This window comes from Cupressus sempervirens, chromosome 4 (genome assembly GCF_028749045.1).
Source record: "Cupressus sempervirens isolate cs-2001-9-10 chromosome 4, ASM2874904v1, whole genome shotgun sequence".
NCBI lineage: Eukaryota > Viridiplantae > Streptophyta > Pinopsida > Cupressales > Cupressaceae > Cupressus > Cupressus sempervirens.
In genome coordinates this window covers 68,523,747-68,550,252 of record NC_143121.1, presented here as the reverse complement: position 1 = coordinate 68,550,252, position 26,506 = coordinate 68,523,747, and the positions used below count along the sequence as shown (strand labels likewise).

General features: G+C 32.4%; 1 protein-coding gene across 1 annotated transcript; it reads left to right on the top strand.

Annotated features, from left to right (window-relative positions):
* The first annotated feature begins 23,196 nt into the window (after window positions 1–23,196).
* On the top strand, window positions 23,197–25,383 carry LOC149559972 (F-box/FBD/LRR-repeat protein At1g13570-like). The gene is made up of 4 exons (XM_089827531.1): window positions 23,197–23,261; window positions 23,409–23,990; window positions 24,984–25,208; window positions 25,299–25,383. Exons 1-4 carry the CDS (start codon window positions 23,197–23,199, stop codon window positions 25,381–25,383), a joined length of 957 nt encoding a protein of 318 aa, XP_089683657.1.
* The last annotated feature ends 1,123 nt before the right edge of the window (window positions 25,384–26,506 follow it).

Genomic DNA, 26,506 nt, shown 5'->3' with positions numbered 1-26,506 from the left:
TCACTTGGTGTGACTTTGCCTACAGTTAAATTAAATGGAAAAAATTATTATGATTGGGTATCTCATGTTGAAATCACTCTAACCCTTCAAAATTGTTATGATATTGTGACTGGTAGTGAACAAAGGCCTACAAATCCAGGAAATGATCAAGATAATTGGGATAAAAGGGACAAGAGGGCAGCAGCACTAATCAAGCTTACACTTTCAGAAGAAGTTTTTCCAGAAGTTCGTAATGAGAGAAGTGGAGTCAAAGTTTGGGAGATTTTGAAAGATTTATATCAAAATTCAGGTGATGTATGGATCTTATCTCTCACAACTGAATTATACAATTTGAAATTATCAAGCTCACAAGAGGTAGTCCCACATTTAAGTAAGTTAAAGGAAAAGAAAAATGAGCTTGCTTCTCTTGGAAAAGATATAGATGATAAAGATTTTGTGCAAATTATATTACAAAGTCTTCCAGGATCTTATCAATCATTTATAAGGGGTTTAGATACTGCAGATAAATTAAAAAGTATTAAATCAGAAGAATTGTGTGCTAAGTTGGTTCAAGAAGAGAAAAGACAAGTTAAAGAAAAAGAATCATTTGATGGTGAATCTCAAGCATTTGTAATGAAAGGAAAACAATATTATAAGAAGTCACAAGAAAATGAATCTAAAGAAAGAAATTGGAAGAATGAAAATAAGAGTATTTCATATATAGATCATAATAGAAGTAAATGGAAATGTCATTATTGTGGTAAAGTGGGTCATAAGGCAAATGAATGTTTCAAGAAGAAAAGAGATGTAGAAAAGAAAGTAAATAATTATCCAAAATTAGGAGATTCTAAAAGAAATGCATTTTGTGTTGCACTTAAAGAAAATAATACTTTCAAAGAAGATTGGGTTATTGATTCTGGTGCTACACAACACATGTCTCATAATGAGAATCAATTTGAATCAATAAGTGAAAATAATGTAGAGAAAATATATTTGGGGGATAATAGTGCTTTAGAAGTTAAAGGGACTGGTAATGTCATAATTGATAATGGTTTGTTCAAAAATGTGAAATTAGTCCCTGAATTAAAAACAAATCTGCTTTCAGTATCTCAAATTGCAAGTCAAGGACATAAAATAGAATTCTACAATGATAAGTGCTTAATCAAGGATGTCAATGATAATTATAGAGTCATTGCAATTGGTAAAATGGAGAATGGTTTATATAAATTTCAAGAATTTACTTCTAAATATGGAGATAAACATATGTGTGCTATTGCTCAATATGATGATATGAGCAGGTTATGGCATGAGCGTTTGGGGCACATCAATTTTCAAAGTCTCAAGCTTATGGAGAAATTACAAATGGTGCATGGGCTGCCAAAGATATCATTAAGCCCTAAGGTGTGTGAAGGATGTGCAATGGGAAAACAACATGTGGAAAGTTTTCCTCAAGGTAAATCATGGAGAGCAAAAACTCCTCTACATTTAGTCCATAGTGATGTAATGGGTCCTTTCAAAACATCATCAATTGGAGGATCAAGGTATGCCCTCACTTTTATAGATGATTATAGTAGAAGAATTTGGGTGTATTTTCTACAAAAGAAAGATGAAGTGTTTCAAAAGTTTAAAGAGTTTAAAGCTTTGACTGAAAAACAAAGTGGAAAGTACTTAAAGATACTAAGAACTGATAGAGGGACTGAATACATGAATAAAGCTCTTTTAGATTTTTGTAAAGAACATGGCATTAAAAAGGAATCAACTGTCTCTTATTCACCCCAACAAAATGGTGTTGCTGAAAGGAAAAATAGAACTATAATAGAAATGGCTAGGTGCATGCTTCATTCTAGAAATCTAGAAGCTAAATTTTGGGCTGAAGCAGTTCATACTGCCGTATATATCTTGAATAGAACACCTACTAAGGCAGTTTTGAACATAACACCAGAAGAGGCATGGAGTGGAAGAAAGCCTACAGTATCTCATTTTAGAATTTTTGGTTGTAAAGCATATGCTCACATTCCTGATGAAAGGAGGAGCAAACTTGAAAGGAAAAGCGAGAAGTGCATAATGGTTGGATATAGTGAGGAATCGAAAGGATATAGGTTATACAATCCTAGAACTAATGAAATCTATATTAAAAGAAATGTATGGTTTGATGAAGATGTTAAGAATGATAATTCTCCAACATTATCTTTCTTTCCAATTTTGATTGATGAAGAAAATTCTACTTCTACCAATAGTCAAAGTCAAGGTGTGCAAACCACTACATGGGATGAGACTCAAGAAAGTGATAATGAAAATCCAAAGAAATTTAGAAGCATCAAAGAAATTTATCAAGAATGTCCTAGATATATATTTGCTAACTATGCTCTTATGACTAAGGTGATGCAGGTTGACACTCCAAACACATATGAAGAAGCAAAAGGAAAAGAAGAATGGGAAGCAGCTATGCAAGAAGAATACAATTCTTTGATGAAGAATGGAACATGGGAACTAACAACACTTCCAGAAGGCAAAAATGTGGTTGGTTGCAAGTGGACCTATAGAACCAAATTCACATCAGATGGAGCTATTGAAAAATACAAAGCAAGGTTAGTGGCTAAAGGTTTCTCACAAGAAGAAGGTATAGACTATACTGAAACCTTTGCTCCAGTAGCTAAGATGACTTCCATTCGTACAATAGTTGCTTTAGCTGCAAAGTTTGGTTGGAAAATTTTTCAAATGGATGTAAAAAGTGCATTTTTGCATGGTGACTTAAAAGAAGAAATTTATATGCAACAACCACCAGGATTTATTAAGTATGGAGAAGAGAATTTGGTGTGTAGATTAAGAAAATCACTCTATGGTCTCAAACAAGCACCAAGGGAATGGTACTCAAAAATTAACAAGTACTTCCTAGAAGTTGGATTTAAAAGAAGTAATGCTGATCCAGATGTGTATGTAAAATATTGTGATAATAAGGTTGTTATCATTGTATTGTATGTGGATGACTTGATTATTACAGGAAATCACGCACATGATATTGAGATAACTAAAAATCAACTCAAACAAGCTTTCGAAATAACTGATTTAGGACTAATGCACTATTTTTTGGGTATGCAAGTATGGCAAGAAGAAGGAAGAATCATGCTCTCTCAAACTAAATATGCTCTTGATGTACTTAAAAAATTCAATATGAGTGATTGTAAACCATGTAATACACCATGTGAAATAGGAGTAAAGTTAGGTGCTAACTCTACTCAAAAGAAAGTGGATGGAAAATTATATAGGCAGCTTGTTGGAAATCTTTTGTATCTTACTATAACTAGACCAGATATTGCATATGCAGTTGGTATTGTATCAAGATACATGGCAGATCCACACATTGAACACTGGAAAGCAGCTAAAAGAATATTAAGATATATTAAGGGTACTTACCAGCTTGGCATTGAATACAAATATGGAGGAGAACCTACTTTAGTTGGATATACAGATTCTGATTATGCAGGTGACATTGATGATAGAAAGTCAACTTCAGGATATATCTTCCATCTTGGATCGGGACCGATTTCATGGAGTAGCAAGAAGCAATCAACAGTGTCACTCTCATCTACAGAAGCTGAATATATTGGTTTATCAAAGGCGTCTCAAGAAGCATTATGGCTTAGGAGGTTACTTGAAGAATTGCATCATCCACAAGACTCTCCAACAACAATATTTTGTGATAATCAAAGTACTATCAAGCTAGCAAAAAATCCGGTATATCATGCAAGGTCCAAGCATATAGAAGTGCATCATCATTTTGTTCGAGATCTAATTGAAAGACAAGAGGTGGAGCTTCAATTTTGCGGAACAGAAGATCAACTTGCTGATATATTTACAAAAGCATTGTCTATCGTAAAATTTACGAAATTTAGAGATCTATTGCAGCTCAAAGATGTTCCTACTCTCTTCAAATAAACATTATGGGGGGGTGTTAAAAATAATGTTTATTATAGTAGCTGGGCATTTAATGCACAGTCCAGAACTTTCTACTTGCTTCTTGGAGCCTCTCTCTTTGTGCAAAATTTGAATTTTAAAATTATGTAGAAATCTCTAGAGTGCTTCCTTTCTTGAAGCTTCTCAAGAACCCTCTAGAAATATGTATGAGCTCTATAAATAGAGCATTCCTCTCAGCTGTAATAACAAGAAGAAACTTTATAGCTCTTTGATATATTTGAGTTTTGCTGCTCTGTTTTTAAGCTCTGTTTTATGCTCTGTTTTTTATTCTTTGTGCTGCTGTTTTAATTCATCAAATTCACAAGTGGCTTTTGTGGAATTCTTTATCGGGTGTGAAGCGCATAAATTTGAAAAATAGTCGGGATCTCATGGATGTTTCGGAGTCGATCTTTTCATGTTTGATCCTTACATCTCTATCTCTCACGAATTTTAAGCTAACAAAAGTGCCTCCGTTGTTTGCGGGATTCTCACAACTTCTATCATGTTATCTTAGAAATGTTGAGCTAAGAAAGGAAGCATTTGAGGCGATTTTAAAATTATGCTGCCTTCTAGAAACATTGGCGGTATTGGACTGCGAAATGTATTTAAATGTGGCAATAATTTCCTCGAGTCTTAAATCTCTGTCTTAATGGACTCTACATCTATTCACTGGAAGTCAAATGCCCACGATTAGAAAGCATTAAACTTACTGATTTCGCTGAGTTGACAATGAAGAACATATGTTTACCTAAATGTGTGGACTTGGAAACTGATTTTTATATTCTCCATGAATTCTTAACTATCAAATCGTTGAGGAAAATCACCAGTATCGTTGAAACAAATTTCCATCGTGTCAAACTTCTACAGAGCTTTCCTTGCTTGGAAGAGTCGTGCATAGACATCCCCCTTTTTAATATTATCCAAAGGCAAGTATTTCTCCTCTTTCCATCTGCATAAATAAGAAATGACATTTTGGAAAATATATTTTAGTATTCTTATTTGCTTCTGAATGCTTAACATTACTTCACATCTTTCAGTTTACTTCCACATCAAAATCACTAGTGTTGATTTATTCAGTTTCCTATCCACCCATTAAGGCAGGACTACCAAGCCTACTTCACGCTTTATTAAATTAGAGATCTGTTATAGTTTTCGGTCTGTTGTTTTACCATAATCTTGCACTCCATTTATGTTCAGCCTCTGGATTTTTTAGTTGAGGCTCTAAAAAAAAAATTGGGCTTGCAGCTTAAAACTTGATGCTGCCTCTGTTATCAAGTTCTAGTCTTCGTTGTTGCCTAATTTGTAATGTCTTGCCATTTGATAAGCAGTGCAGAATTTTTAATATATTTTTTTTGTGTCGAATGATTCCCGAGTAATAATTACTTGAATTCAATCAGCCGGTCAAAAGTTGGATTGTTACTGTAGATTAGTTAACAACTTGAGCTTATTAAAAGTAAAGAGTTGGTTTATAGTTAAAATAATACTCGAGGTTATTAAAACTCAGTTCTATGTTTTGCGATGCAGGGCGAAGCAGAGTTGACTATATGACTACCAAATTTGAAGACATTTAAATTATTGTGTATATATGTAGCAGGGGTTATGGAGAGTATGAAGATGAGGAATATCATGACGCTTCTATGTTGTGCTCCTGTGTTTTGAAAGGCTCTCCACTCTTGAAGACAATTAGAATCGGCATGGAGTCCGTTTTTGAAAGTCGCTGGTTTGATTATTCTCTTCAATTGATTACCAGTTTCCTAAGGCTTGCGAGGGATTTTCCAATCACAGAATTTTCAGTGTCAAGGAGGAAAGCAAATCCCAGGTTGGCGATTCTGCACAATTGACATCGAGCTGCAGTTGTTTTTATCTACTGGGTTTTCATTTGTTAATTGTAAGATTGTTGTTGTTTTAGCCAGTATATTGAACATAGAATACATTCGATTTCCAACTGTGTTAAACGTGCTGCACGGTTTAGTGCGCTTAGAAGAACCATGTAATAAGCTATGAAATTTAGTGCGTTTGTAGGGAATGTCAGTCTCGCACAATTTTTGTTTCGAGAAATGCTATTATCTTTCAAAATATAGCTTTTAATAGATAAGTATTTGTATGGGAATGATTTATGTTATTTTTAAGTTCAGTAAATCAGAAAAATATGAATAATCAATATTAATTATATTTAATAGCTACATCAGATGCACTGAAGTTGTCCAATCAAATTTTCTAAAGATGGCTATGTCAGATAGCTATGTCAGATGCCCAGCGTGAACTACATTTGATAGTAGAAAAAAACTCAAATTGTTGGTCTTCTTCACATGTTTTCAGAACTACAAACATTGAGTAGGTACTATTTTTTAATCCTATAAAAATGGGAGATTTTTATGGAGATGGTAGTTGTGGGCAATGTCTATCTAGCAGAAAATATGCACCTAATGTGACTGTTTCTGTGATGTATAAATTAATTAATACAATGCAGAAACAGTCACATCGGGTGCATATTTTCTGCTGTTTAGCCATGGGCGTAGTTGTGACTGTTGATGCACTTTTTTAATTTGTAATTTTTGTTCAATTTATAAATAGGCTAATGTTGTCCATTCATTATGTCTTTTCAATTAATATTAATATTAGATTGTATTTTTGTGAGAGTAAATTTATAATTTTAATTTTCGGGGGTCAAATTGATAGTTGAATATGCTTTTGCCTTTATTTTATATTTATAATTTTCATTTTATAATAAGTTATAAATATATTCAATTTTTTTAAATAGATAAGTTTTTAAAAAAGTTGTGTATAATTATTTTACAAAAACATTAAATAATCAATAGACTGGTTTATTACTTCCTATTGTTTATGTTAGTACATTTATTTTTTGTTAGTCCAATTGTTTCCCAAATAGCTTCATATTGTTTGCCTATTGTTTATGTTAGTGTGTATACCTTCCTGTCTATTGTATCTTTGTCTATTGTTTATGTTCTCTATTGTATCTATAGATATTTATTGTATACCTTCCTGCCTATTGTCCATTGTATTTGTTGTCTTAATTATTTCCATAACATATAGCTTTTAATAAATCAGTATTTGTGTGGAATGAAAGTTAAATAATATGAATCGATTATTTCTAAAATTTAGTATAAATAGTTTTTATCAATATTCTAATTAGCTATGAATAAAGGTAAAAACTTCAAATTCAATAATCTAATCTATCACTTAATGCAATTCTTGGAAATTCAAGAAAACACCAAGTTTTTGTTATTTTTGATCGCAAAAGATTCAAATCATGAACTTTTCAAAAAGAAGTCAGTATTTTGAAATTTGGTCAATTGTGCATTTTGTAGGGAGGATAATTGTGTCCATTCTTACATGCAATCAAATGCCATGTAATATAGTTTATTAACCAACTAAAAATGTGTACTGTTCCAACAAATTAAAAAAATTATTTTTGGGATAATGATATGGAAAACATATTATAAAATCTTTTTTAACAACTTGTTTCAGCCATTGCAATTTTTATATAAAGCGAAGTAAACTAGTTTAAATGTACTTATATATAATATGTAGAGAGTTATCCTTTATAGACACCTATTTTAATTCAAATCCTAGGATTTTTTTTTTTGTGTGGGTTAGGTCACTCTACCATGACATTTGTTAAGACATCTAGATGGTTATGTTAGGAGCAAGCAATATAATATTTTAATTTTAAAATATTTTCCCTTTGACGAAATTTGGATGATAATATTTTAATTTAAAATTTTAATTTCTTTTATATATGTATTTTTAAATTTCTCTATTTTTGATAAAGTTAGTATCAAATTATTTATTTATATTTAAATGTAGTTGTATAAATTTAGTATAAAATTTAGTTTTATAAACATACATTAAATTTATTAAATAATTTTTAACTATAGTTGTATAAAGTTATTATGAAATTAATTTTTGATATTTTATATTTTAATTCTATATATTGTGTTTAATTTGTATAACTTCAATTTGTTTTTATTTTAAGGACATAGTTACTATAAAATTATTCTTCAATATTTTATATTCTAATTATATATATGGTGTTTAATTTGCATAACTTTAATTTTTTTTTATTTTAAGGGCATTGTTACTTAAAATATTTAGTTATGAGTAGAATTATGGTTATGGTTATGGTTATTGTTAGGACTAGAGCTAGGGTGAGGGTTAGAATTAAAATTAGGAATAGGGATAGAGATAGATTTCAAGTTAGGGTTAGGGTTAGAATTAGAGATAGAGTTTGGATTAGGGTCAGGGTTAGAATAAGAGATAGAATTATGGTTAGGGTTAGGGTTAAGGATAGAATTAGAGTTCCAGTTCAGGTTATGGTTATAATTAGAATTAGGGTTAAAATTAAGGTTGGGTTGGGGTTAGGGTTAGAGTTAGAGTTAGAGTTAGGGCTAGGGTTAGGGTTAGAGCTAGAGCTAGAATTAGAGATAGAGTTGGGGTTAGAATCAGAGCTAGGGTTAAAGTTGGAGTTAGGTTGAGAATTGTTTATGTTAGTACATTTATTTTTTGTTAGTGCAATTGTTTCCAAAAAAGCTTCATATCCTTTGCCTATTGTTTTTTTTAGTGTGTATACCTTCCTATCTTTTGTGTCTGTTTTATATTTGTTGTCTATTGTATCTATTATATACCTTCTTGCCTATTGTTTCTATTAGTGCGTGTTAGTGCCTATTGTATACCTTCTTGTCTATTGTATCTATAGATATCTATTGTATACCTTCCTATCTATTGTCTATTGTATCTGTTGTCTCAATTATTTCCATAACTTATAGCTTTTAATAAATGAGTATTTTTATGGAAAGAAAGTTAAATAATATGACTAGCTTATTTCTAAAATTCAGTATAAATATTGTTTTATCAATATTCTAATTAGCTATGAACATGAACATTAAAGATAAGAAATTTTTTTTCTTCTAAAACTTCAAATTCAATAATCTAATCCATCACATCTAACACAATTCAATAATCTAATCTATCACCTAAGGCAATTCTTAAAGGTGCTGGCAATTTAGGAAAACATCTAAATTTTCTCCAAGTTTTTGTTATTTTTATCACAAAAGATGCAAGTCATGAAGATCAAATGGTGAAAATTTCAAAAAAATCAGGTTGTGGTTTCGATTTTTTGAAATATGGTCAACGTTGCATTTTGTAGGGAGGATAGTAGCGTCCATTCTTAAATGTTGTTCCAACAAATAAGACATATTTTTGTGATAATGACAGGGAAAACATATTATAAAATATTCTTTAACAACTTGTTTCAGCCATTGCAATTTTTATATAAAGCAAAGTAAACTAATTTATATCTACTTATATATAGTATGTCGAGAGTCATCCTTCCAAAGACACCAACTTTAATTCAAATCCTAGGGTTTTTTTGTGTGGGTTAGGTCACTCCACCATGACATTTTTAAAGACATTTTAGATGGTTATGTTAGAAGCAAGAAATATAATATTTTAATTTTAAAATATTTTCCCTTTAAAGAAATTTGAATGCTAACATTTTTATTTAAAATTTTAATTTTTTATATATGTATTTTTTAATTTCTCTATTTCTGATAAAGTTAGTATCAAATTATTTATTTATTTTAAAATGTAGTAGTATAAAATTTATTTTTATATGCATACATTAAATTATTAAATAATTTTTAACTATAGTTCTATAAAGTTATTATGAAATTAATTTGCAATATTTTATATTTTAATTCTATATACAGTGTTTAATTTGAATAACTTTAATTTGTTTTTATTTAAAGGACATAGTTACTATAAAATTATTCTTCATTATTTTATATTTTAATTATATATATGGTGTTTTATTTGAATAACATTAAATTTTATTTTTTTGAAGGACATTGTTACTTAAAATATTAAATTATGAATAGAATTATGGTTATGGTTATGGTTATGATTAGGTCTAGAGCTAGGCTGAGGGTTAGAATTAAAATTAGGGATAGGAATAGGGATAGATTTTGAGTTAGGGTTAGGGTTAGAATTAGACATAAAATTATGGTTATGGTTACAGTTAGGGTTGTGGATAGAATTAGAGTTACTATTTATGTTAAGGTTAGAATTATAATTAGGGTTAGAGTTAGAGTTATAGTTAGGGTCAGAGTTAGAGTTAGAGTGAAAGGTGAACCCTGTTAAAGGTTACAATGCACACTATTAAATGTGACCTAGTTAAAAGGATTTCAATCACCCTCTTAGGAGTGAGCCTTGTTAGAGCACTTTTGACCATTCACTTGGAATGTCACCTAGTTAAAAGATTTACAAATGATTGTTAGGTCAACCTTAATCCAAACGATTTACCGTACACTAATACAATTATTATAAAGTAAATGTAAGGCTTGATCTGATAACAACTTACAACTCCATTTTTAGATTATAGATCTCTGCCTCAGTCCTCCATTTTGCTTGGCTTACACACACTTAAGCTCTGATAGTCTATTCAATCTTCAAGCAGCCATGCCCTTAAGCCTTCTTTCTTAACTTGTCAATGCAAATTCTTCACTTAGGTCACTTAATGAAGTAATACCCTAGACACCATGTCTTCCTTAGGTTCTCACAGATGACAACCCTTGCTTCTGACCAACCATCCCTATAAATAGATAATTAACATATTATGTCATCCATTATCCATCATCCAATTTAGGGTTAGGAAAGATTAGGTAGGATTCAATGAATCCACGCCTCATTCCATTTTATTTCTAGAAACTTATCCTTCAATCCTCTTTGAATTTGCCACAACGATTTACCATGAGTTCTGTGCCAGCAGCTCATTAATATTATCTTCCATCTAGTTCACACAATCCAAGAAAAAAAAATTGTTTACTCAGGCCCATTGAATTCACGATCTTTCTAATAATGATGACACTTGACATTAACTTGCTTTTGATTCTCGGCACAAACTACATTGCTTGACATCCTTTGAAAAATTTCTTGGCACAAACTAAAGTTTACTGATGCTCGACATCAACAAGACTTTACTCAGCATCCTATGTTTTGCTTGGCATACACTAAAATAGACTTTTACTAGGCTCCAACTGATATTTTGCTTGGCTTGCATTAACTTTTCTCAGCACCTACCATCCATTCGGTCAAGCTTGGAAGAAAATTTTTTTGTAACTTATTCTTCTAAACTTTCTTAGTGTAACCAATCTTTACAACCTTAAGTTTATTATCAATGCACTATGATATCATTTTCTCAGCTAATTCTTGTACTTCTTTTCATATCATAACTCAACCTTTCCTCTAGGTGCTATTGTTACATCATTTGATCAAATCCACTTCATCAATCAAATAAGTGACAGTACTTAAATCATATAAGAAGCTATCTTGATAGTGAAATAGCAGGTTTGACATCAGTGAGAAAACAGTGATTGAAACACATTTATCATACTTGTATTGATCTATTTTGAACATCTTCAGCTAAGAATTCCTTATACGAAGGCTTCTCACTGGTTTTGCTATTATTTTCAAGGTTGGCATTTCCATCATTAATAAACACACTATAAACCCTCTCGTTGTCATCATTACTCAAAGCACATTGATCATATTACATAACATCATTGTTAGCGACTTCATTGCCTCCTTGCAAATCACCCGAGTTTTTTCCATCATTTCCTGTTAACCCTGATTCACATGAGCAAGCTAGAGAAGAGGTCAAAGGTACCCAACCCACCTTGGCACACCATACTCAACACTACAAAAAATAGTCAGAATAAAGCAAGACAATTAAGTCACCAAAAAATACCCATGCACCACACAAGATTTCATAGAGGACACATAGGGCCACCACAAGAGGCCACCAATCTCGCATGCACTCCAAGGTTATAGAGTCCTATAGAGTTGCAATGCCTCCACAGAAGATGACCTTTCTATTCAATAAATTTGAGCATAATTAAATCTAAAATAAAAAAATTTGAATCATAATCAAATTTAAAATATAAAAATTTAAAGTCATCATAATAAAGATAGGAACCATCTCTAGAGAGAACAAGCCTTCAAAAATAAAGTAGAGAGTAATCAAACTTATCTCTTTCCTTTCCCAACCTTATTATTATTTTTATTTTTAATAACATTCCTTCTCAATTAATAGATTTGATTGGATTGAGTTAACAAATTTTAGAATCAACTTTTATGATGCAATCTAATTTAATTTGTATTAAAAATTTAGAAACATAATCAAATTCAAAATAGAAAAATATTATTGACATGGATTGTAAAATATATATAAAAAAAAAAATATTGACATGGATTGTAAAAAATTGTTTGCACTAATAATCCTTTTTAATTATATTTAATTAATATCAATTTGTGAATATATCATTTTTTTATTTTTGAAATTAAGATATCTATCATATACTTATATCACAATTATATTTTAAAAATTTGTTTAAAGATTTTTTGTAACCATATTTATACTTCAAAATATTCAAAATTAAGATTCGTTTAAAGGAAAAATAATTTGAATATTTTTTAATATTGATAAACATATTTCTAAGCAGAGGTAATTCATCAGCATACCTCCTTATGAAATCTTTAGAAAATATCTTCAAATACCTTATTAAATTCAAATTCATCCAATCATTCACCATATATAACAGAGATACTTACTGCCCTTCACATGCCTTATGAAGTTCAAATTCATTGAAATCAAATATCTTTAGACAGAAAGGCTTCAAATAGCTTACTAAATTCAAATTCATTCGAATCATTCCCCATTCATCATATAAAATAAAGATTATTCTCTTCTCTACTTCTTTTTAGTTCACTAGGTTCACGTATATTCCTCGTGAATGGAACAGAGCTGCTGATTGTTTAGCCAAATGGGCTTCTAGTCATGATCCAGGTTTGAATATTAGGGATAGGAGGCAACTGTTCTTTGAGATGGTGCTAGAATTTGATGATCGTGTTGCTCAGGATCGAGCTCCTTGTTGAGCTCTCCTTGTTGTATTGCTTTCTGTCTTAATAAATTTTTACCCCTCTTTTCAAAAAAAAGAAGATATTTTTGACCTTCAATATGCATTAATTCATTCATTCTTCCAACTATTTTATGACCCAAAATATATTGAGCACAAACCAAAACCCATCCTTCCATTTATGGTCACATAAATTCCACTGTCCTATTCGCAAAAAGATTTCATTTCATGGACAGTTCTTTCATAAGACTGTAGTTGAGGCATCTTGTTTCCTTGATATTATTTCGTGACAAAATTATTTTAGTCTCAGTGGATGTTCGCGGAATATTCACCAATCGGTTGATAAATCACAATCCAGTAATACCTTCGAATCCTTTCTCCCGAGACACCAAAATAGTTTTCATAGCAGGAGCCAATCGAAAAAGATAAGTAAGAACAAGAACAAGATCCTTAAATGAGTATATTCTCAGATGAACCCACTTCAGATTCTCCAATAGTAAAAGTGTTTCGTCATCAAAAGCAGGCGAGTTTTCCTGCAAAGCACCATAGACCAAGGCAAAACATCGATAACTTAAAAAGAATGAATGGAAGATTTCAGACATGCAAGTCTACTGTTCCTTTGAGTTTTATAATTAAAATGGCCAAGAGATGAAATATTCCAATTCTTTTATAAGCCAAGATTTTAGAAATTTAGAAATTTGATTTCTGTGTCATGTTTCTACCACAACTTGGCGTATCAACCCCTTTCTCAAATTGTAACATTTGTTATCACTCAATAAGCATTGTGTTCTTTTGCTCAATTATTAGTATGTAGCTAGACATACACTATACTATCTCACTCAGCATCAACATGCTTGCTCGACCATAACTATGCTTTTTCGCTATTGACACTTCTTCATACCATTGCTCAACAATAGCTAATACTCAGTTTGAATTGCTTTGTTCAACTTCTCCTTAAGTTCCTTAATCTTCTGCTTCAAATCCTTCATTCACTGTGCAATGCTGATACTAAATGAAGCTTATCCTTATGAATTGTTTCAACTCAGATCTTTATCCAAATTTCTTCCTCACTTCATGTCTTGATAAAGAAAATGCATTATCTTGTCAATGACTAACTTATCAAGTGCCCATTGCATTTCCATAATACTTGAAACATCCCGACTCAACCTTTCACTAGGGCATCTCATAATCTCTTCTTTTCAAATCCTCTAAATCAATCAATAGATATGACACTCTCTACTATTAGTAAAATGTCTCTCTGGTAGGTTTCACACTTTTTCTTCCCAATAGGTTTGACATCAATGGAAACATACCAATTGCTTCAATTGTAGTTTCCAACACACATGGCCAAATGTAACAATTTATAGGTGCGATTATTTAACTTTGCATACAAAACAACAGGTCTGATTGTGAGGCCTTCTTAGTTGCCACATTATACATATTTTAGAAATAAAATTTTGGCTCATCCAAGCTTGCACTTTTAGTTTCTATTCTCTAATAATGCTTACTTTCCTACATCTAACCAAGCTTCTTTTATAGCTAGCTAAGCCACAAGTAGGCTAGTCAAACATTTAATTACAATATAGGTCCAGACTTGGAAGAGTAAACAAAAACTCAAGAAAATGAAAATATAAAAAAACTTGCACTTAATAGTATGCCCACACGTGTGTTAAAGGAGTCGGCTCCCAACTGTGCAAGACACTACATGAGCATAAGAAACCATGCCAAATGGACTCGCATGCTGAAAACAAGGACCTCAATTAACAACACAGAACTTGAAGTAGATGAAACATAAGAACTCACACACTTAGGAAAAGGATCTAGGATAGGTCCTCGACGTGATATCAACTGCACATCACATGAAATCAAAAGTAGCAACAACCACTTTGTGAATAACAGAGACATATAGAAAATAAGAAATATTTTTGATTGATGTAAGATTGCTCAAAGACCAAGATGCTCCTTCATTAATTTTAATCTCTACCCAATATTACAAATATATATGTTAGTTGAGACATGATGTCAATTTATTATTTATAATTAATCATTATGAATTTAGTAAATTTTTCTATATCATTGACAATTAACACACCATATCATATTTTAATTCAATTTAAAACTAAACTATATTAACCACTTAAATACAATTCAACCTATAGAAGCTTCCATATATAAATCCATTATTATAACAACCTTACATTTATCAATCATAATTACTCTATTAGTGTTAATATTATTTTATCATTACTTTTACCATACCAATTACAAAATATATTGGAGAAGTTAAAACGAAACAAATAATTTATGGAAGAATGCTTCTTCATATATCTATTTTACTCTTTTATAAGATTGAATTTTCAATTAAAAATTAAGTAATAGAATATCTTGGTAAAATCTCAAATTATGCATTATATATAATTTAGAAGCTAAAATTATGCATAAGTATGGTTTGACCCCTACACCCCAACAACCATAAGTGACAAAAACAAAGGGGAAAATTTGTCATCATGGGGATATGCAATATATTTGTATGAGGGAAATATGTCATAAAATAAAAAGTACATGTATTGTTCTTTGAACATTCTTTTACAAGTAAAATATGTCGAATTCATGTATATATATTGTACATATTGAAGTCTTTATGAAGACAGAGTCATATTCTAAGGGGGGGAACTCTGTTTTTTTGCCAGTTTTGAGATGTAATGTTGAATCATGACAACGTGTTTTTGCCACTAATGTCAAAGGGGAAGATTGTTGATCCCTATAGTTTGTTGTCTATTAATGTCAAATAGTTAGTCATTTATTTGGTAGAGTTGGTCAATCATCACTGCAACTGAGCCATCCATTGAAGGTCGAATAATATTTTTAGAATTGTTCATATTCTAGTTATTGCCAAGCATTTGTTATTGTTGAGCAATTTTTATTGCTAAGCAATTCTATGGTCACCAGGTGCTCCTATACATGTCGAGTAAGGTAGAAGTTAGTTGGTGCTGAGCAACACAAAGTTAGTTCATGTCGAGCATTCAAAAGCCGAGGGACAACATGAAGACTAGTCATGACCGAGTGCCAGAGTGTTCATGTGCCAAGTGAATCAGTTTTGATTTTTTTTTTTGGAATTACACAAATTTACTGAGGTAAACATTTTTTGGCCTACTCATTGCATGTTTTGAGGATCGAGGAGTAATTTAAGGAGTTAATTGTGCATTTTGAGTTGGATCATTAATCCCTATGCAAGGTGTTTAAACTATAAAAAAAGTGGAATTTTTAAGTAGAAAAAGGGAGAAATCTAGATCGTTGATCTTAATCTAGAACCTTCTCCATTTGGTTATATATGGAGGATATGAACCCTAATGGAGGATATGAACTCTAATGGAGGATTTCAAAGAGCGTAATGGCCAGAGCATATGTGTGAGAAGTGAAGTTTGAATGCCTGTGAAAAATTTGAAGGTGAATCAATCCAAAGTGACCAAGCAGAGTAGTGAAGTGCAAAACAATGTTATATCATATTAGTAAAGGATTAGACAGTGGAAATAGGAGATCCATAATCAAGCATTGCATTATTAAGGTAAGGATCATGTACTGACACATTTTGGAAGAGTTAAATGGGGTAAATCTCTTAACTAAGTGGTCCTAATAGGCTTATGTAAATATCTTAACATATTTCCTACTTTATTGTAAGTTTTAGATCCTTTAGTGAAGGTAGACTGAATAAGTCTTGTAGGCTCCTAGCTAGGAAAACCCCTTACAAGGTATATCATCATAAGTAATCAAAATTGTAGCCCTAACATGCAAACTTTGTTTACTACAGTAGTGAAGATTTGTCGATCGCATCCCCACTCGAGTTTTACCTTCACCTTGGAGGGTTTCTAGGTAACCAAATCTTTGTGTTATGTGTTGATCATTCAGTTTATGTTTATGGTTGTGATCAATAGATTAGATTTGATACATCATTACAATGTATGTTTATGTGATTTGTGATATTGATGAGATAAGAGTTAGTGGTGAAAGATATTAGTTTGATAATTGTTTAGAAGGTTAAAAGTTTTATAGATCCTAATTCAACAACCCCCCCCCGCCCCTCTCAATATCTTAGTTTCCCAACAGACTTCTAACATTCACCTCTATAGTTTCCATTTCACCTAAATTTTTCTTTGGTCCAGTGATGCAGATATTAACTCAATGGAAGCAAAAATAAAAAGGAACCGACACTAGAAAGAGATAGATAATAATATTCTTCTAATTGATTCATCAAATGAACAACATATACACTTGCTCTCCTACAGATTTCTTCTCCTTGTAACTTTGTATCCAAAAACTTGACCTAAACCTAAACCTAATAACTCTATTTATACTTGCTAGGACTATTTATGGAACATTCTAGATTATTACAAAATAGCAAAACTGACCCAAAGAGACATCCCACCAAAATGGCTTACAGAATACTCTAGATCAATATAGAACATAGAAGGATGACCCCACAATGGTCAGAAAAAATCCCAGGAAAAGATCTTATCCTAATGACAAAATGTCTAAAATGTGGCAACATGTACAATCATTATGTGGGTGCTCCTACACCATACTCCTAGGGATAATAGAATCCAAGTCCCTTCGATTGCCCTTCCTCTTTCTTATTTTCCAATTCCTTGGTATTTGTTGTTTGTACTTTGGCCAAGTACCCAAGTCAACTTTCATATTTTCATAAACCTCTTCCATATAAGAATTTAGGTAGAAATCCTATACACCTACAATAAATGGATTGGAAAAAACAAATAGGACCTCATCATATATGAATTCATCAATTTGGTTCACTATAGGAACCTTTGCATCCTTTTTTCAATGTCTTTATGCTGTAATATCTCCATGATTGGAGACGAATTCATCACTATTTGATCCTTATCTATCCTCTTAGCTTCATCATAAATCTTCTTCCTTGTTGCAACTATTATCCTTTTGATAGGCCATATCATTTTCTTACTTAACTTCAAATGCCATCTCTTGGTTCCATCAAGAACGAGCACATTCACCTCTTTTCCATCTTTATGAACCTTTTCATGACAATGCTCATCAAAAATTACATTTACAACCTCTTTGCTCTCTTCAAGAACCTTTTTATCATAATGTTCATCAACAACTATTTACTGCAAACTTTTTATATCAACATCAATTTGTTCATTTTGTCCTTCCAATGGGAAAATATTTGCTTCATTAGAAACCAAGTTCTCTATTCCATCTTCACAAGTTTTTGTAATCTCAATGGATTGTTTCTCCAAATCACTACTTTCTCTTCTATCTCTTGATTCATTCTAGCTTCCTCTCTTTTTTTCCTTTTTTTTTTTCTCTTGCTCTCTTTTCTTTCTCTAAATATCACAATATGAAACCCATGCATCTAAAAGTATCCTCTTATCATGAGATAAATCCCCTCTTGTGACCATTTTCTCCTATCTACGTTCTCTCCACTCAACCTAGACTTGTGGCCACTCTACAGGTTAAGCAAAAACAAAAAGGAACGAACACTAGAAAGAGATAGATAATAATATTCTTGTAATCAATTCATCAAATGAACAACATATGCACTTGCTCTCCTATAGATTTTTCCTCCCCGTAACTTTGTATCCAAAAACTTAACCTAAACCCAAACCTAAAAACTCTATTTATACTTGCTAGGACTATCTACGGAACATTCTAGATGATTACAAAATAGAAAAATCAAACCAAAGAGACTTTCTGCCAAAATGGCTTGTAGAATACTCTAGATCAATATAGAATAGGGAAAATTGACCCCACAATGGTCTGAACAAATCCCAAGAAAAGATCTTATCCTAATGACAAAATTTCTGAAATTTGGCAACATGTACAATCATTATGTGGGTGCTCCTGCATCATCTGACTTTAACCAAACTTGGGTTATCCTTTAGTTTCTTCTGAAAATCTTTTTTAAGATGCTCATTAAGCTTGCAATGGAAGCAAACATGAAGATTACCTAATAGGGCAATTTCACAGGAGAAATTTTCTCCTTCTAAGTCCAATGAAATGACTTTTGGGATATCAACTTTAGGAGTGAGCTAAAAGGTCTCTTGCTTTTAAATGTGGCAATGTAACCCTAGATTCCATGACTTGCAGAACAGACCCACATAGGCTTAAAATTTGAGAAATAAATGGCCAAAATTCCACTTGAAAACTTTTAATCTGAACCAAAATATGTGTAGATCTCTCTACAAATTTATCAAAATTCCCTTTTGGAGACCATATGAATGCACGAATCACATTCCAGAAACCTTTTTTTTTAACACTCTTTATGACTTTTAAACAAAAACAACGAAGAAACCCTTTAGAATTATTCTACAAAAACTAACATGTATTTCAATTTTATTTTTCAAACTAAATTTAACCATTCATCAAAATATTCTTGTAATGGCAAAACTTTATGATCTAAGAAAACAAAGAAAATAGCATTTTTTTTCAACCTACTTTATTCTATCCCAACTATCCTAATCATGTCTTCATTGGGAGATGGAGTAAGAGTTTTCTAACTGGAAGATGATGCCCTACCATTGCTTCCATTTTTGGCATCATGTCTGTGTCCTCATTTATTTCCTCCAGTTGCAGCTCCTGCCAGTCCTCTTGGGTATACTGCAATTTGTTTTCAAATACACCATTGAAACTAGGTAATGTTGGACAAACTGCCGTACAATATTCAGCTAAAATGTCCTTATACGAAGGTTTCTCACCGGTTTTACTATCATTTTCATGGTTGGCATTCCCATGATTAACAAACACACCCAAAACCCTCTCATTGTCATCATTACTCGGCACACATTGATCACATTACATAACATCATTGTTAGTGACTTCATTTTCTCCTTGCAGATCACTTGAGTCTCTGCCATCATTTCCCATTAACCTTGACTCACATGAGCAAGCTAGAGAAGAGGTCGAAGGTACCCAAACCACCCTGGCACACAATACTCAACACTGCAAAAAATAGTCAAAATAAAGCAAGACAATTAAATCATTAAAAAAATACTTGTGCACCACACAAGGTTTCATAAAGGACACACAAAACCACCACAAGACGCTACCAATCTCGCATGCACTCCAAGGTTATAGAGTCTTACAGAGTTGCAAATCCTCCATGAGAAAAGATGACCTTTCTATTCAATAATTTGAAACATAATTAAAAGTAAAATAAAAAAATTTGAACCATAATCAAATTCAAAATATAAAAATTTAAAGTCATCATAATAAAGATGTGCACTGTTTCTAGAGAGAACAAGCCTTGAAAAATAAAGTAGAGAATAATCAAACTTATCTCTTTCCTTTCCTAACCTTATTATTCTTATTTTTAATAACATTCCTTTCTAATTAATAGATTTGTTTGGATTGAGTTAACAAACTTTAGAATCAACTTTTATGGTGCAATCTAATTGAATTTGTATTCAAAATTTAGAAACACAATCAAATTCAAAATAGAAAAATATTATTGACATGGATTGTAAAATAAATAAATAAAACTATTGATATGGACTATAAAAAAATTGTTTTCACTTATAATCCTTTGCAAGAGCTTCTTAATTACTGGGGCAATGCCCCTTGTATTGTTGCTAGGGTACCTCCAGATGCCTTGGTGGATACCCCAATGCCGAGAGGCCGCCACCAAAGGCGTAGTTCTTCAGGTCGCCGCTCGCACACACCACGTTCACATGCCTCTCACCACTACTTTTCTAGTTGTGGCAAAGGTGGGTGGAGGCACTACTCCATTTTCCTACTTCGTGGTGGCACTGGCTATCCCTGAATCCTCTTGGTACTCTGCAAGTGGTTTCTGGAAAGTGGCCTTTTCACCTAGAATTCATCATCTCTCCTCTGTTCCCTGATATGAAGGATGCTAACCAAGCCCCTGATGATGATGTTGATGACTAGACTGTTCCTAGCTCACTTGCTAATCCCAAGGATGACTGGGGATTTTATGATAAGGATGAATCGTCCCCCTTAGCTGGCACTACTATAACTCCCTGAAGCTTGCTTTATACCATGTGAATTCTTGCGGAGTGATCTTGTATCCCGCAACCCATTTTTGTGAGCCGTAATCTTAGTATATTATTTATTAATAGAAAAGAAATATTTTTCAGAAAAACTTATTTGCACTAATAATCCTTTTTAATTATATTTAATTAATATCACTTTGCAATTATATCATTTTTTATTTTTAAAACTAAGATATCTATCATATATTTATATCACAACTATATTTTAAAAATTTGTTTCAAGATTATTTCTAACCATATTTATACTTCAAAATTAAAATTTCATTTGAAGGAAATATACGTTGAATATTTTTAAATATTGATAAACATATTTCTAAAATGAGGCAGTTCAGATTAAATGAAAAGAAGTTTGATAACTGAAATATATTTAGAAAAACGTTCAGCATACCTCCTTCTTCTGAAGTCTTTAGAAAAATAGTTTCAAATACTTTAGTAAATTCAAATTCATCCAATTATTCCCCTTATATAACAGAGCTACTTTCTGCCCTTCACATACCTCATGAAGTTCAAATTCTTTGAAACCAAATATCTTTAGAAAAAAAAGGCTTCAAATAGCTTACTAAATTCAAATTCATTCGAATAATTCTCCATTCCCCATACAAAATAAAGATAATTTTGACCTTAAATATGCATTAATTCATTCGTTCTTCCAACTGCTTTATGACCCAGAATATATTGAACACAAACCCTAACCCATACTTCCATTGATGCGCGCCCACACAAATTGTACTTTCCTAATCGCAAAAGTATTTCAAATCATGTGTTCTTTTGCAAGATCGGAGTTGAGGCATCTCGTTTCCTTGATAGTGTTTCGTGACAACATTATTTTAGTCTCTGTGGATGTTCGCGGGAGATTCCCCAATCGGTTGATAAATCGCAATCCACTAATGCCGTCGAATCCTTTCTCCCGAGACACCAAAATAGTTTTCACACCAGGAGCCATTCCGAAAAGACGAGTAAGAAGAGGAATAAGATCCTGAAATGAGTATATTCTCAGATGAACCCACTTCAGATTTTCCAGCGGTCAAAGTGTTTCATCGTCAAAACCAGGCGAGTTTGCCTGCAAAGTACCGTAGACCAAGGCAAAACATCGATAATTAAAAAAGAATGAATGGAAGATTTCGCACATGCAAGTCTACTGTTCCTTTGAGTTTTATAATTGAAATGGCCGAGAGATGAAATATTGGATTATCTACAACCCTGAAGAGAAATGGACAACACTCCAATATTACCAAGGCCGTGGCTTAAAATGAGTATTGGCTAAAATCTAAACTAAAATGTAAATCTTGCCAAGCGGTAGGGTATCCCTAAAATGCTATATACTCGGAACCATTATCTATTTCTCACAGTTCAATTTAATTTGGAAAATGGGAAACGCAATATTTGCAATTGCCTGTGCCGCAGACTCAGCCCCGTCTATGCAAATTTGTTCCAAGTGTGGAAATTCTCTTAGAAACATTAAATCACGCATAAAGCCAAGCGCGTTCACTAAGGAAATCTTTCTCAGCAACTTTAGACACGTAAACTCCCTTAGTGCTAGATTCATGCATAAATGTGAACATTCAGGCAAATACAAATCCTTCTTGATTGGACCAAACCGTTGTTTGATCGTGAAGTTCCTCAATTGCGGGCAACTCACTATTACCGCTTGGATTTTACAGTCGAGATAGAGGGAAGTAAGACTGGGGGAACAGATCTTTAATCTGTCTAGTCCATAGCAAAGGCTAACGATTACAACTTCTAAAATTGGGCACAAATACAACATCAGTTCAACCGTTTTATCATTTAATTGAACATGTGAAAAACTCCATGTTGTGAGACAGACGAAGCCACCAAAACAACTAGGTATACCTGTAAGAAGGAAATCTTCGAGAGCCAAATATCTGAGGCGATGGCATGAAAAAATGGATAGAGGAACCTCAATCATTTCTGAGCAGAGGCGTCCTTTAATTTTCATCTCTCTAACATCTTTGAGAGCAGCGCAGTGAATCCAATCATAAACCTTAGCCTTGTCAAGTTTGAAAAAGACATATCTTAACTCTAGAAGCTGAAGAGGAGCACAATGGCGCTCAAAGATTCTATCAATTATATTTTGGAATTCGACTGGAATATATGGGGAACAGAAAAAATCATTTGAAAATTTCAGATCTGGCAAGCGGTTCCAAAGGATTTTCCACTGTTTTGAGACAACATAACAACGCACAGCCTACTACAAAGGAATATGATCTGCAGTAGAAATAAATTCCCACCGAACAAATCTCGAGGAATATTATTAGCCAACGACATAAATGCAGGAGGGAGATTGGGCGCTGGCGAAACGGAGTAAGGACAGAGCTTTTCACGACGCCACAAGGTATTTATTTATTATTCCTCCGAAGAATTGAATGTTTTATTGTGTGGTGAATCCAAACAAGGGTCTTTCCATTGCAATATCTTCTCGGCGCTTCTCGTATCGCGCATAGATCATTTCTCTTTCAAATTGTATGTACAAATTGTTAAGCGAAGAAATGGGTAAAATAGACCTTATGAATTTTCCAGACCAACTGTTTTGTTCTGAGATTTTAACAAGAATTCCTCTGAAAGAAGCTATTCGTTTTTCTGCGGTTTGTCGGAAGTGGTGTAAAGCGTGGACTCACTTACCTCATTTGAAGATTTCTGACGAGTTTTTTACTTCTATAACACCGAGAGAGTCTGAATCAGAAGATATAGTTGTTGGCATCATTAACAAAATTATCGTTGTGCAGTGTGCTGATGTGGAGACTTTTGAAGTTCGTAACTGTAACTGGTTTGAAAGTAGAATTCACAAGTGGCTTTTGTGGAATTCTTTATCGGGTGTGAAGCGCATAAATTTGAAAAATAGTCGGGATCTCATGGATGTTTCGGAGTCGATCTTTTCATGTTTGATCCTTACATCTCTATCTCTCACGAATTTTAAGCTAACAAAAGTGCCTCCGTTGTTTGCGGGATTCTCACAACTTCTATCATGTTATCTTAGAAATGTTGAGCTAAGAAAGGAAGCATTTGAGGCGATTTTAAAATTATGCTGCCTTCTAGAAACATTGGCGGTATTGGACTGCGAAATGTATTTAAATGTGGCAATAATTTCCTCGAGTCTTAAATCTCTGTCTTAATGGACTCTACATCTATTCACTGGAAGTCAAATGCCCACGATTAGAAAGCATTAAACTTACTGATTTCGCTGAGTTGACAATGAAGAACATATGTTTACCTAAATGTGTGGACTTGGAAACTGATTTTTATATTCTCCATGAATTCTTAACTATCAAATCGTTGAGGAAAATCACCAGTATCGTTGAAACAAATTTCCATCGTGTCAAACTTCTACAGAGCTTTCCTTGCTTGGAAGAGTCGTGCATAGACATCCCCCTTTTTAATATTATCCAAAGGCAAGTATTTCTCCTCTTTCCATCTGCATAAATAAGAAATGACATTTTGGAAAATATATTTTAGTATTCTTATTTGCTTCTGAATGCTTAACATTACTTCACATCTTTCAGTTTACTTCCACATCAAAATCACTAGTGTTGATTTATTCAGTTTCCTATCCACCCATTAAGGCAGGACTACCAAGCCTACTTCACGCTTTATTAAATTAGAGATCTGTTATAGTTTTCGGTCTGTTGTTTTACCATAATCTTGCACTCCATTTATGTTCAGCCTCTGGATTTTTTAGTTGAGGCTCTAAAAAAAAAATTGGGCTTGCAGCTTAAAACTTGATGCTGCCTCTGTTATCAAGTTCTAGTCTTCGTTGTTGCCTAATTTGTAATGTCTTGCCATTTGATAAGCAGTGCAGAATTTTTAATATATTTTTTTTGTGTCGAATGATTCCCGAGTAATAATTACTTGAATTCAATCAGCCGGTCAAAAGTTGGATTGTTACTGTAGATTAGTTAACAACTTGAGCTTATTAAAAGTAAAGAGTTGGTTTATAGTTAAAATAATACTCGAGGTTATTAAAACTCAGTTCTATGTTTTGCGATGCAGGGCGAAGCAGAGTTGACTATATGACTACCAAATTTGAAGACATTTAAATTATTGTGTATATATGTAGCAGGGGTTATGGAGAGTATGAAGATGAGGAATATCATGACGCTTCTATGTTGTGCTCCTGTGTTTTGAAAGGCTCTCCACTCTTGAAGACAATTAGAATCGGCATGGAGTCCGTTTTTGAAAGTCGCTGGTTTGATTATTCTCTTCAATTGATTACCAGTTTCCTAAGGCTTGTGAGGGATTTTCCAATCACAGAATTTTCAGTGTCAAGGAGGAAAGCAAATCCCAGGTTGGCGATTCTGCACAATTGACATCGAGTTGCAGTTGTTTTTATCTACTGGGTTTTCATTTGTTAATTGTAAGATTGTTGTTGTTTTAGCCAGTATATTGAACATAGAATACATTCGATTTCCAACTGTGTTAAACGTGCTGCACGGTTTAGTGCGCTTAGAAGAACCATGTAATAAGCTATGAAATTTAGTGCGTTTGTAGGGAATGTCAGTCTCGCACAATTTTTGTTTCGGGAAATGCTATTATCTTTGAAAATATAGCTTTTAATAGATAAGTATTTGTATGGGAATGATTTATGTTATTTTTAAGTTTAGTAAATCAGAAAAATATGAATAATCAATATTAATTATATTTAATAGCTATATCAGATCCATTGAAGTTGTCCAATCAAATTTTCTAAAGATGGCTATGTCAGATAGCTATGTCAGATGCCCAGCGTTAACTACATTTGATAGTAGAAAAAAACTCAGATTGTTGGTCTTCTTCACATGTTTTCAGAACTACAAACATTGAGTAGGTACTATTTTTTAATCCTATAAAAATGGGAGATTTTTATGGAGATGGTAGTTGTGGGCAATGTCTATCTAGCAGAAAATATGCACCTAATGTGACTGTTTCTGTGATTTATAAATTAATTAATACAATGCAGAAACAGTCACATCGGGTGCATATTTTCTGCTGTTTAGCCATGGGCGTAGTTGTGACTGTTGATGCACTTTTTTAATTTGTAATTTTTGTTCAATTTATAAATAGGCTAATGTTGTCCATTCATTATGTCTTTTCAATTAATATTAATATTAGATTGTATTTTTGTGAGAGTAAATTTATAATTTTAATTTTCGGGGGTCAAATTGATAGTTGAATATGCTTTTGCCTTTATTTTATATTTATAATTTTCATTTTATAATAAGTTATAAATATATTCAATTTTTTTAAATAGATAAGTTTTTAAAAAAGTTGTGTATAATTATTTTACAAAAACATTAAATAATCAATAGACTGGTTTATTACTTCCTATTGTTTATGTTAGTACATTTATTTTTTGTTAGTGCAATTGTTTCCCAAATAGCTTCATATTGTGTGCCTATTGTTTATGTTAGTGTGTATACCTTCCTGTCTATTGTATCTTTGTCTATTGTTTATGTTCTCTATTGTATCTATAGATATTTATTGTATACCTTCCTGCCTATTGTCCATTGTATTTGTTGTCTTAATTATTTCCATAACATATAGCTTTTAATAAATCAGTATTTGTGTGGAATGAAAGTTAAATAATATGAATGGATTATTTCTAAA

What these genes read in the sequence shown, in the direction of transcription:
- LOC149559972 (XM_089827531.1), top strand. Translation starts at nt 23,197, where the DNA reads ATGCAGGAGGGAGATTGGGCGCTGGCGAAACGGAGTAAGGACAGAGCT. An exon ending in GCTTTTCACGACGCCACAAG is followed by an intron (nt 23,262 to 23,408) that starts GTATTTATTTAT and finishes CAAATTGTTAAG; the next exon opens with CGAAGAAATGGGTAAAATAG. An exon ending in GCGGTATTGGACTGCGAAAT is followed by an intron (nt 23,991 to 24,983) that starts GTATTTAAATGT and finishes TATATGTAGCAG; the next exon opens with GGGTTATGGAGAGTATGAAG.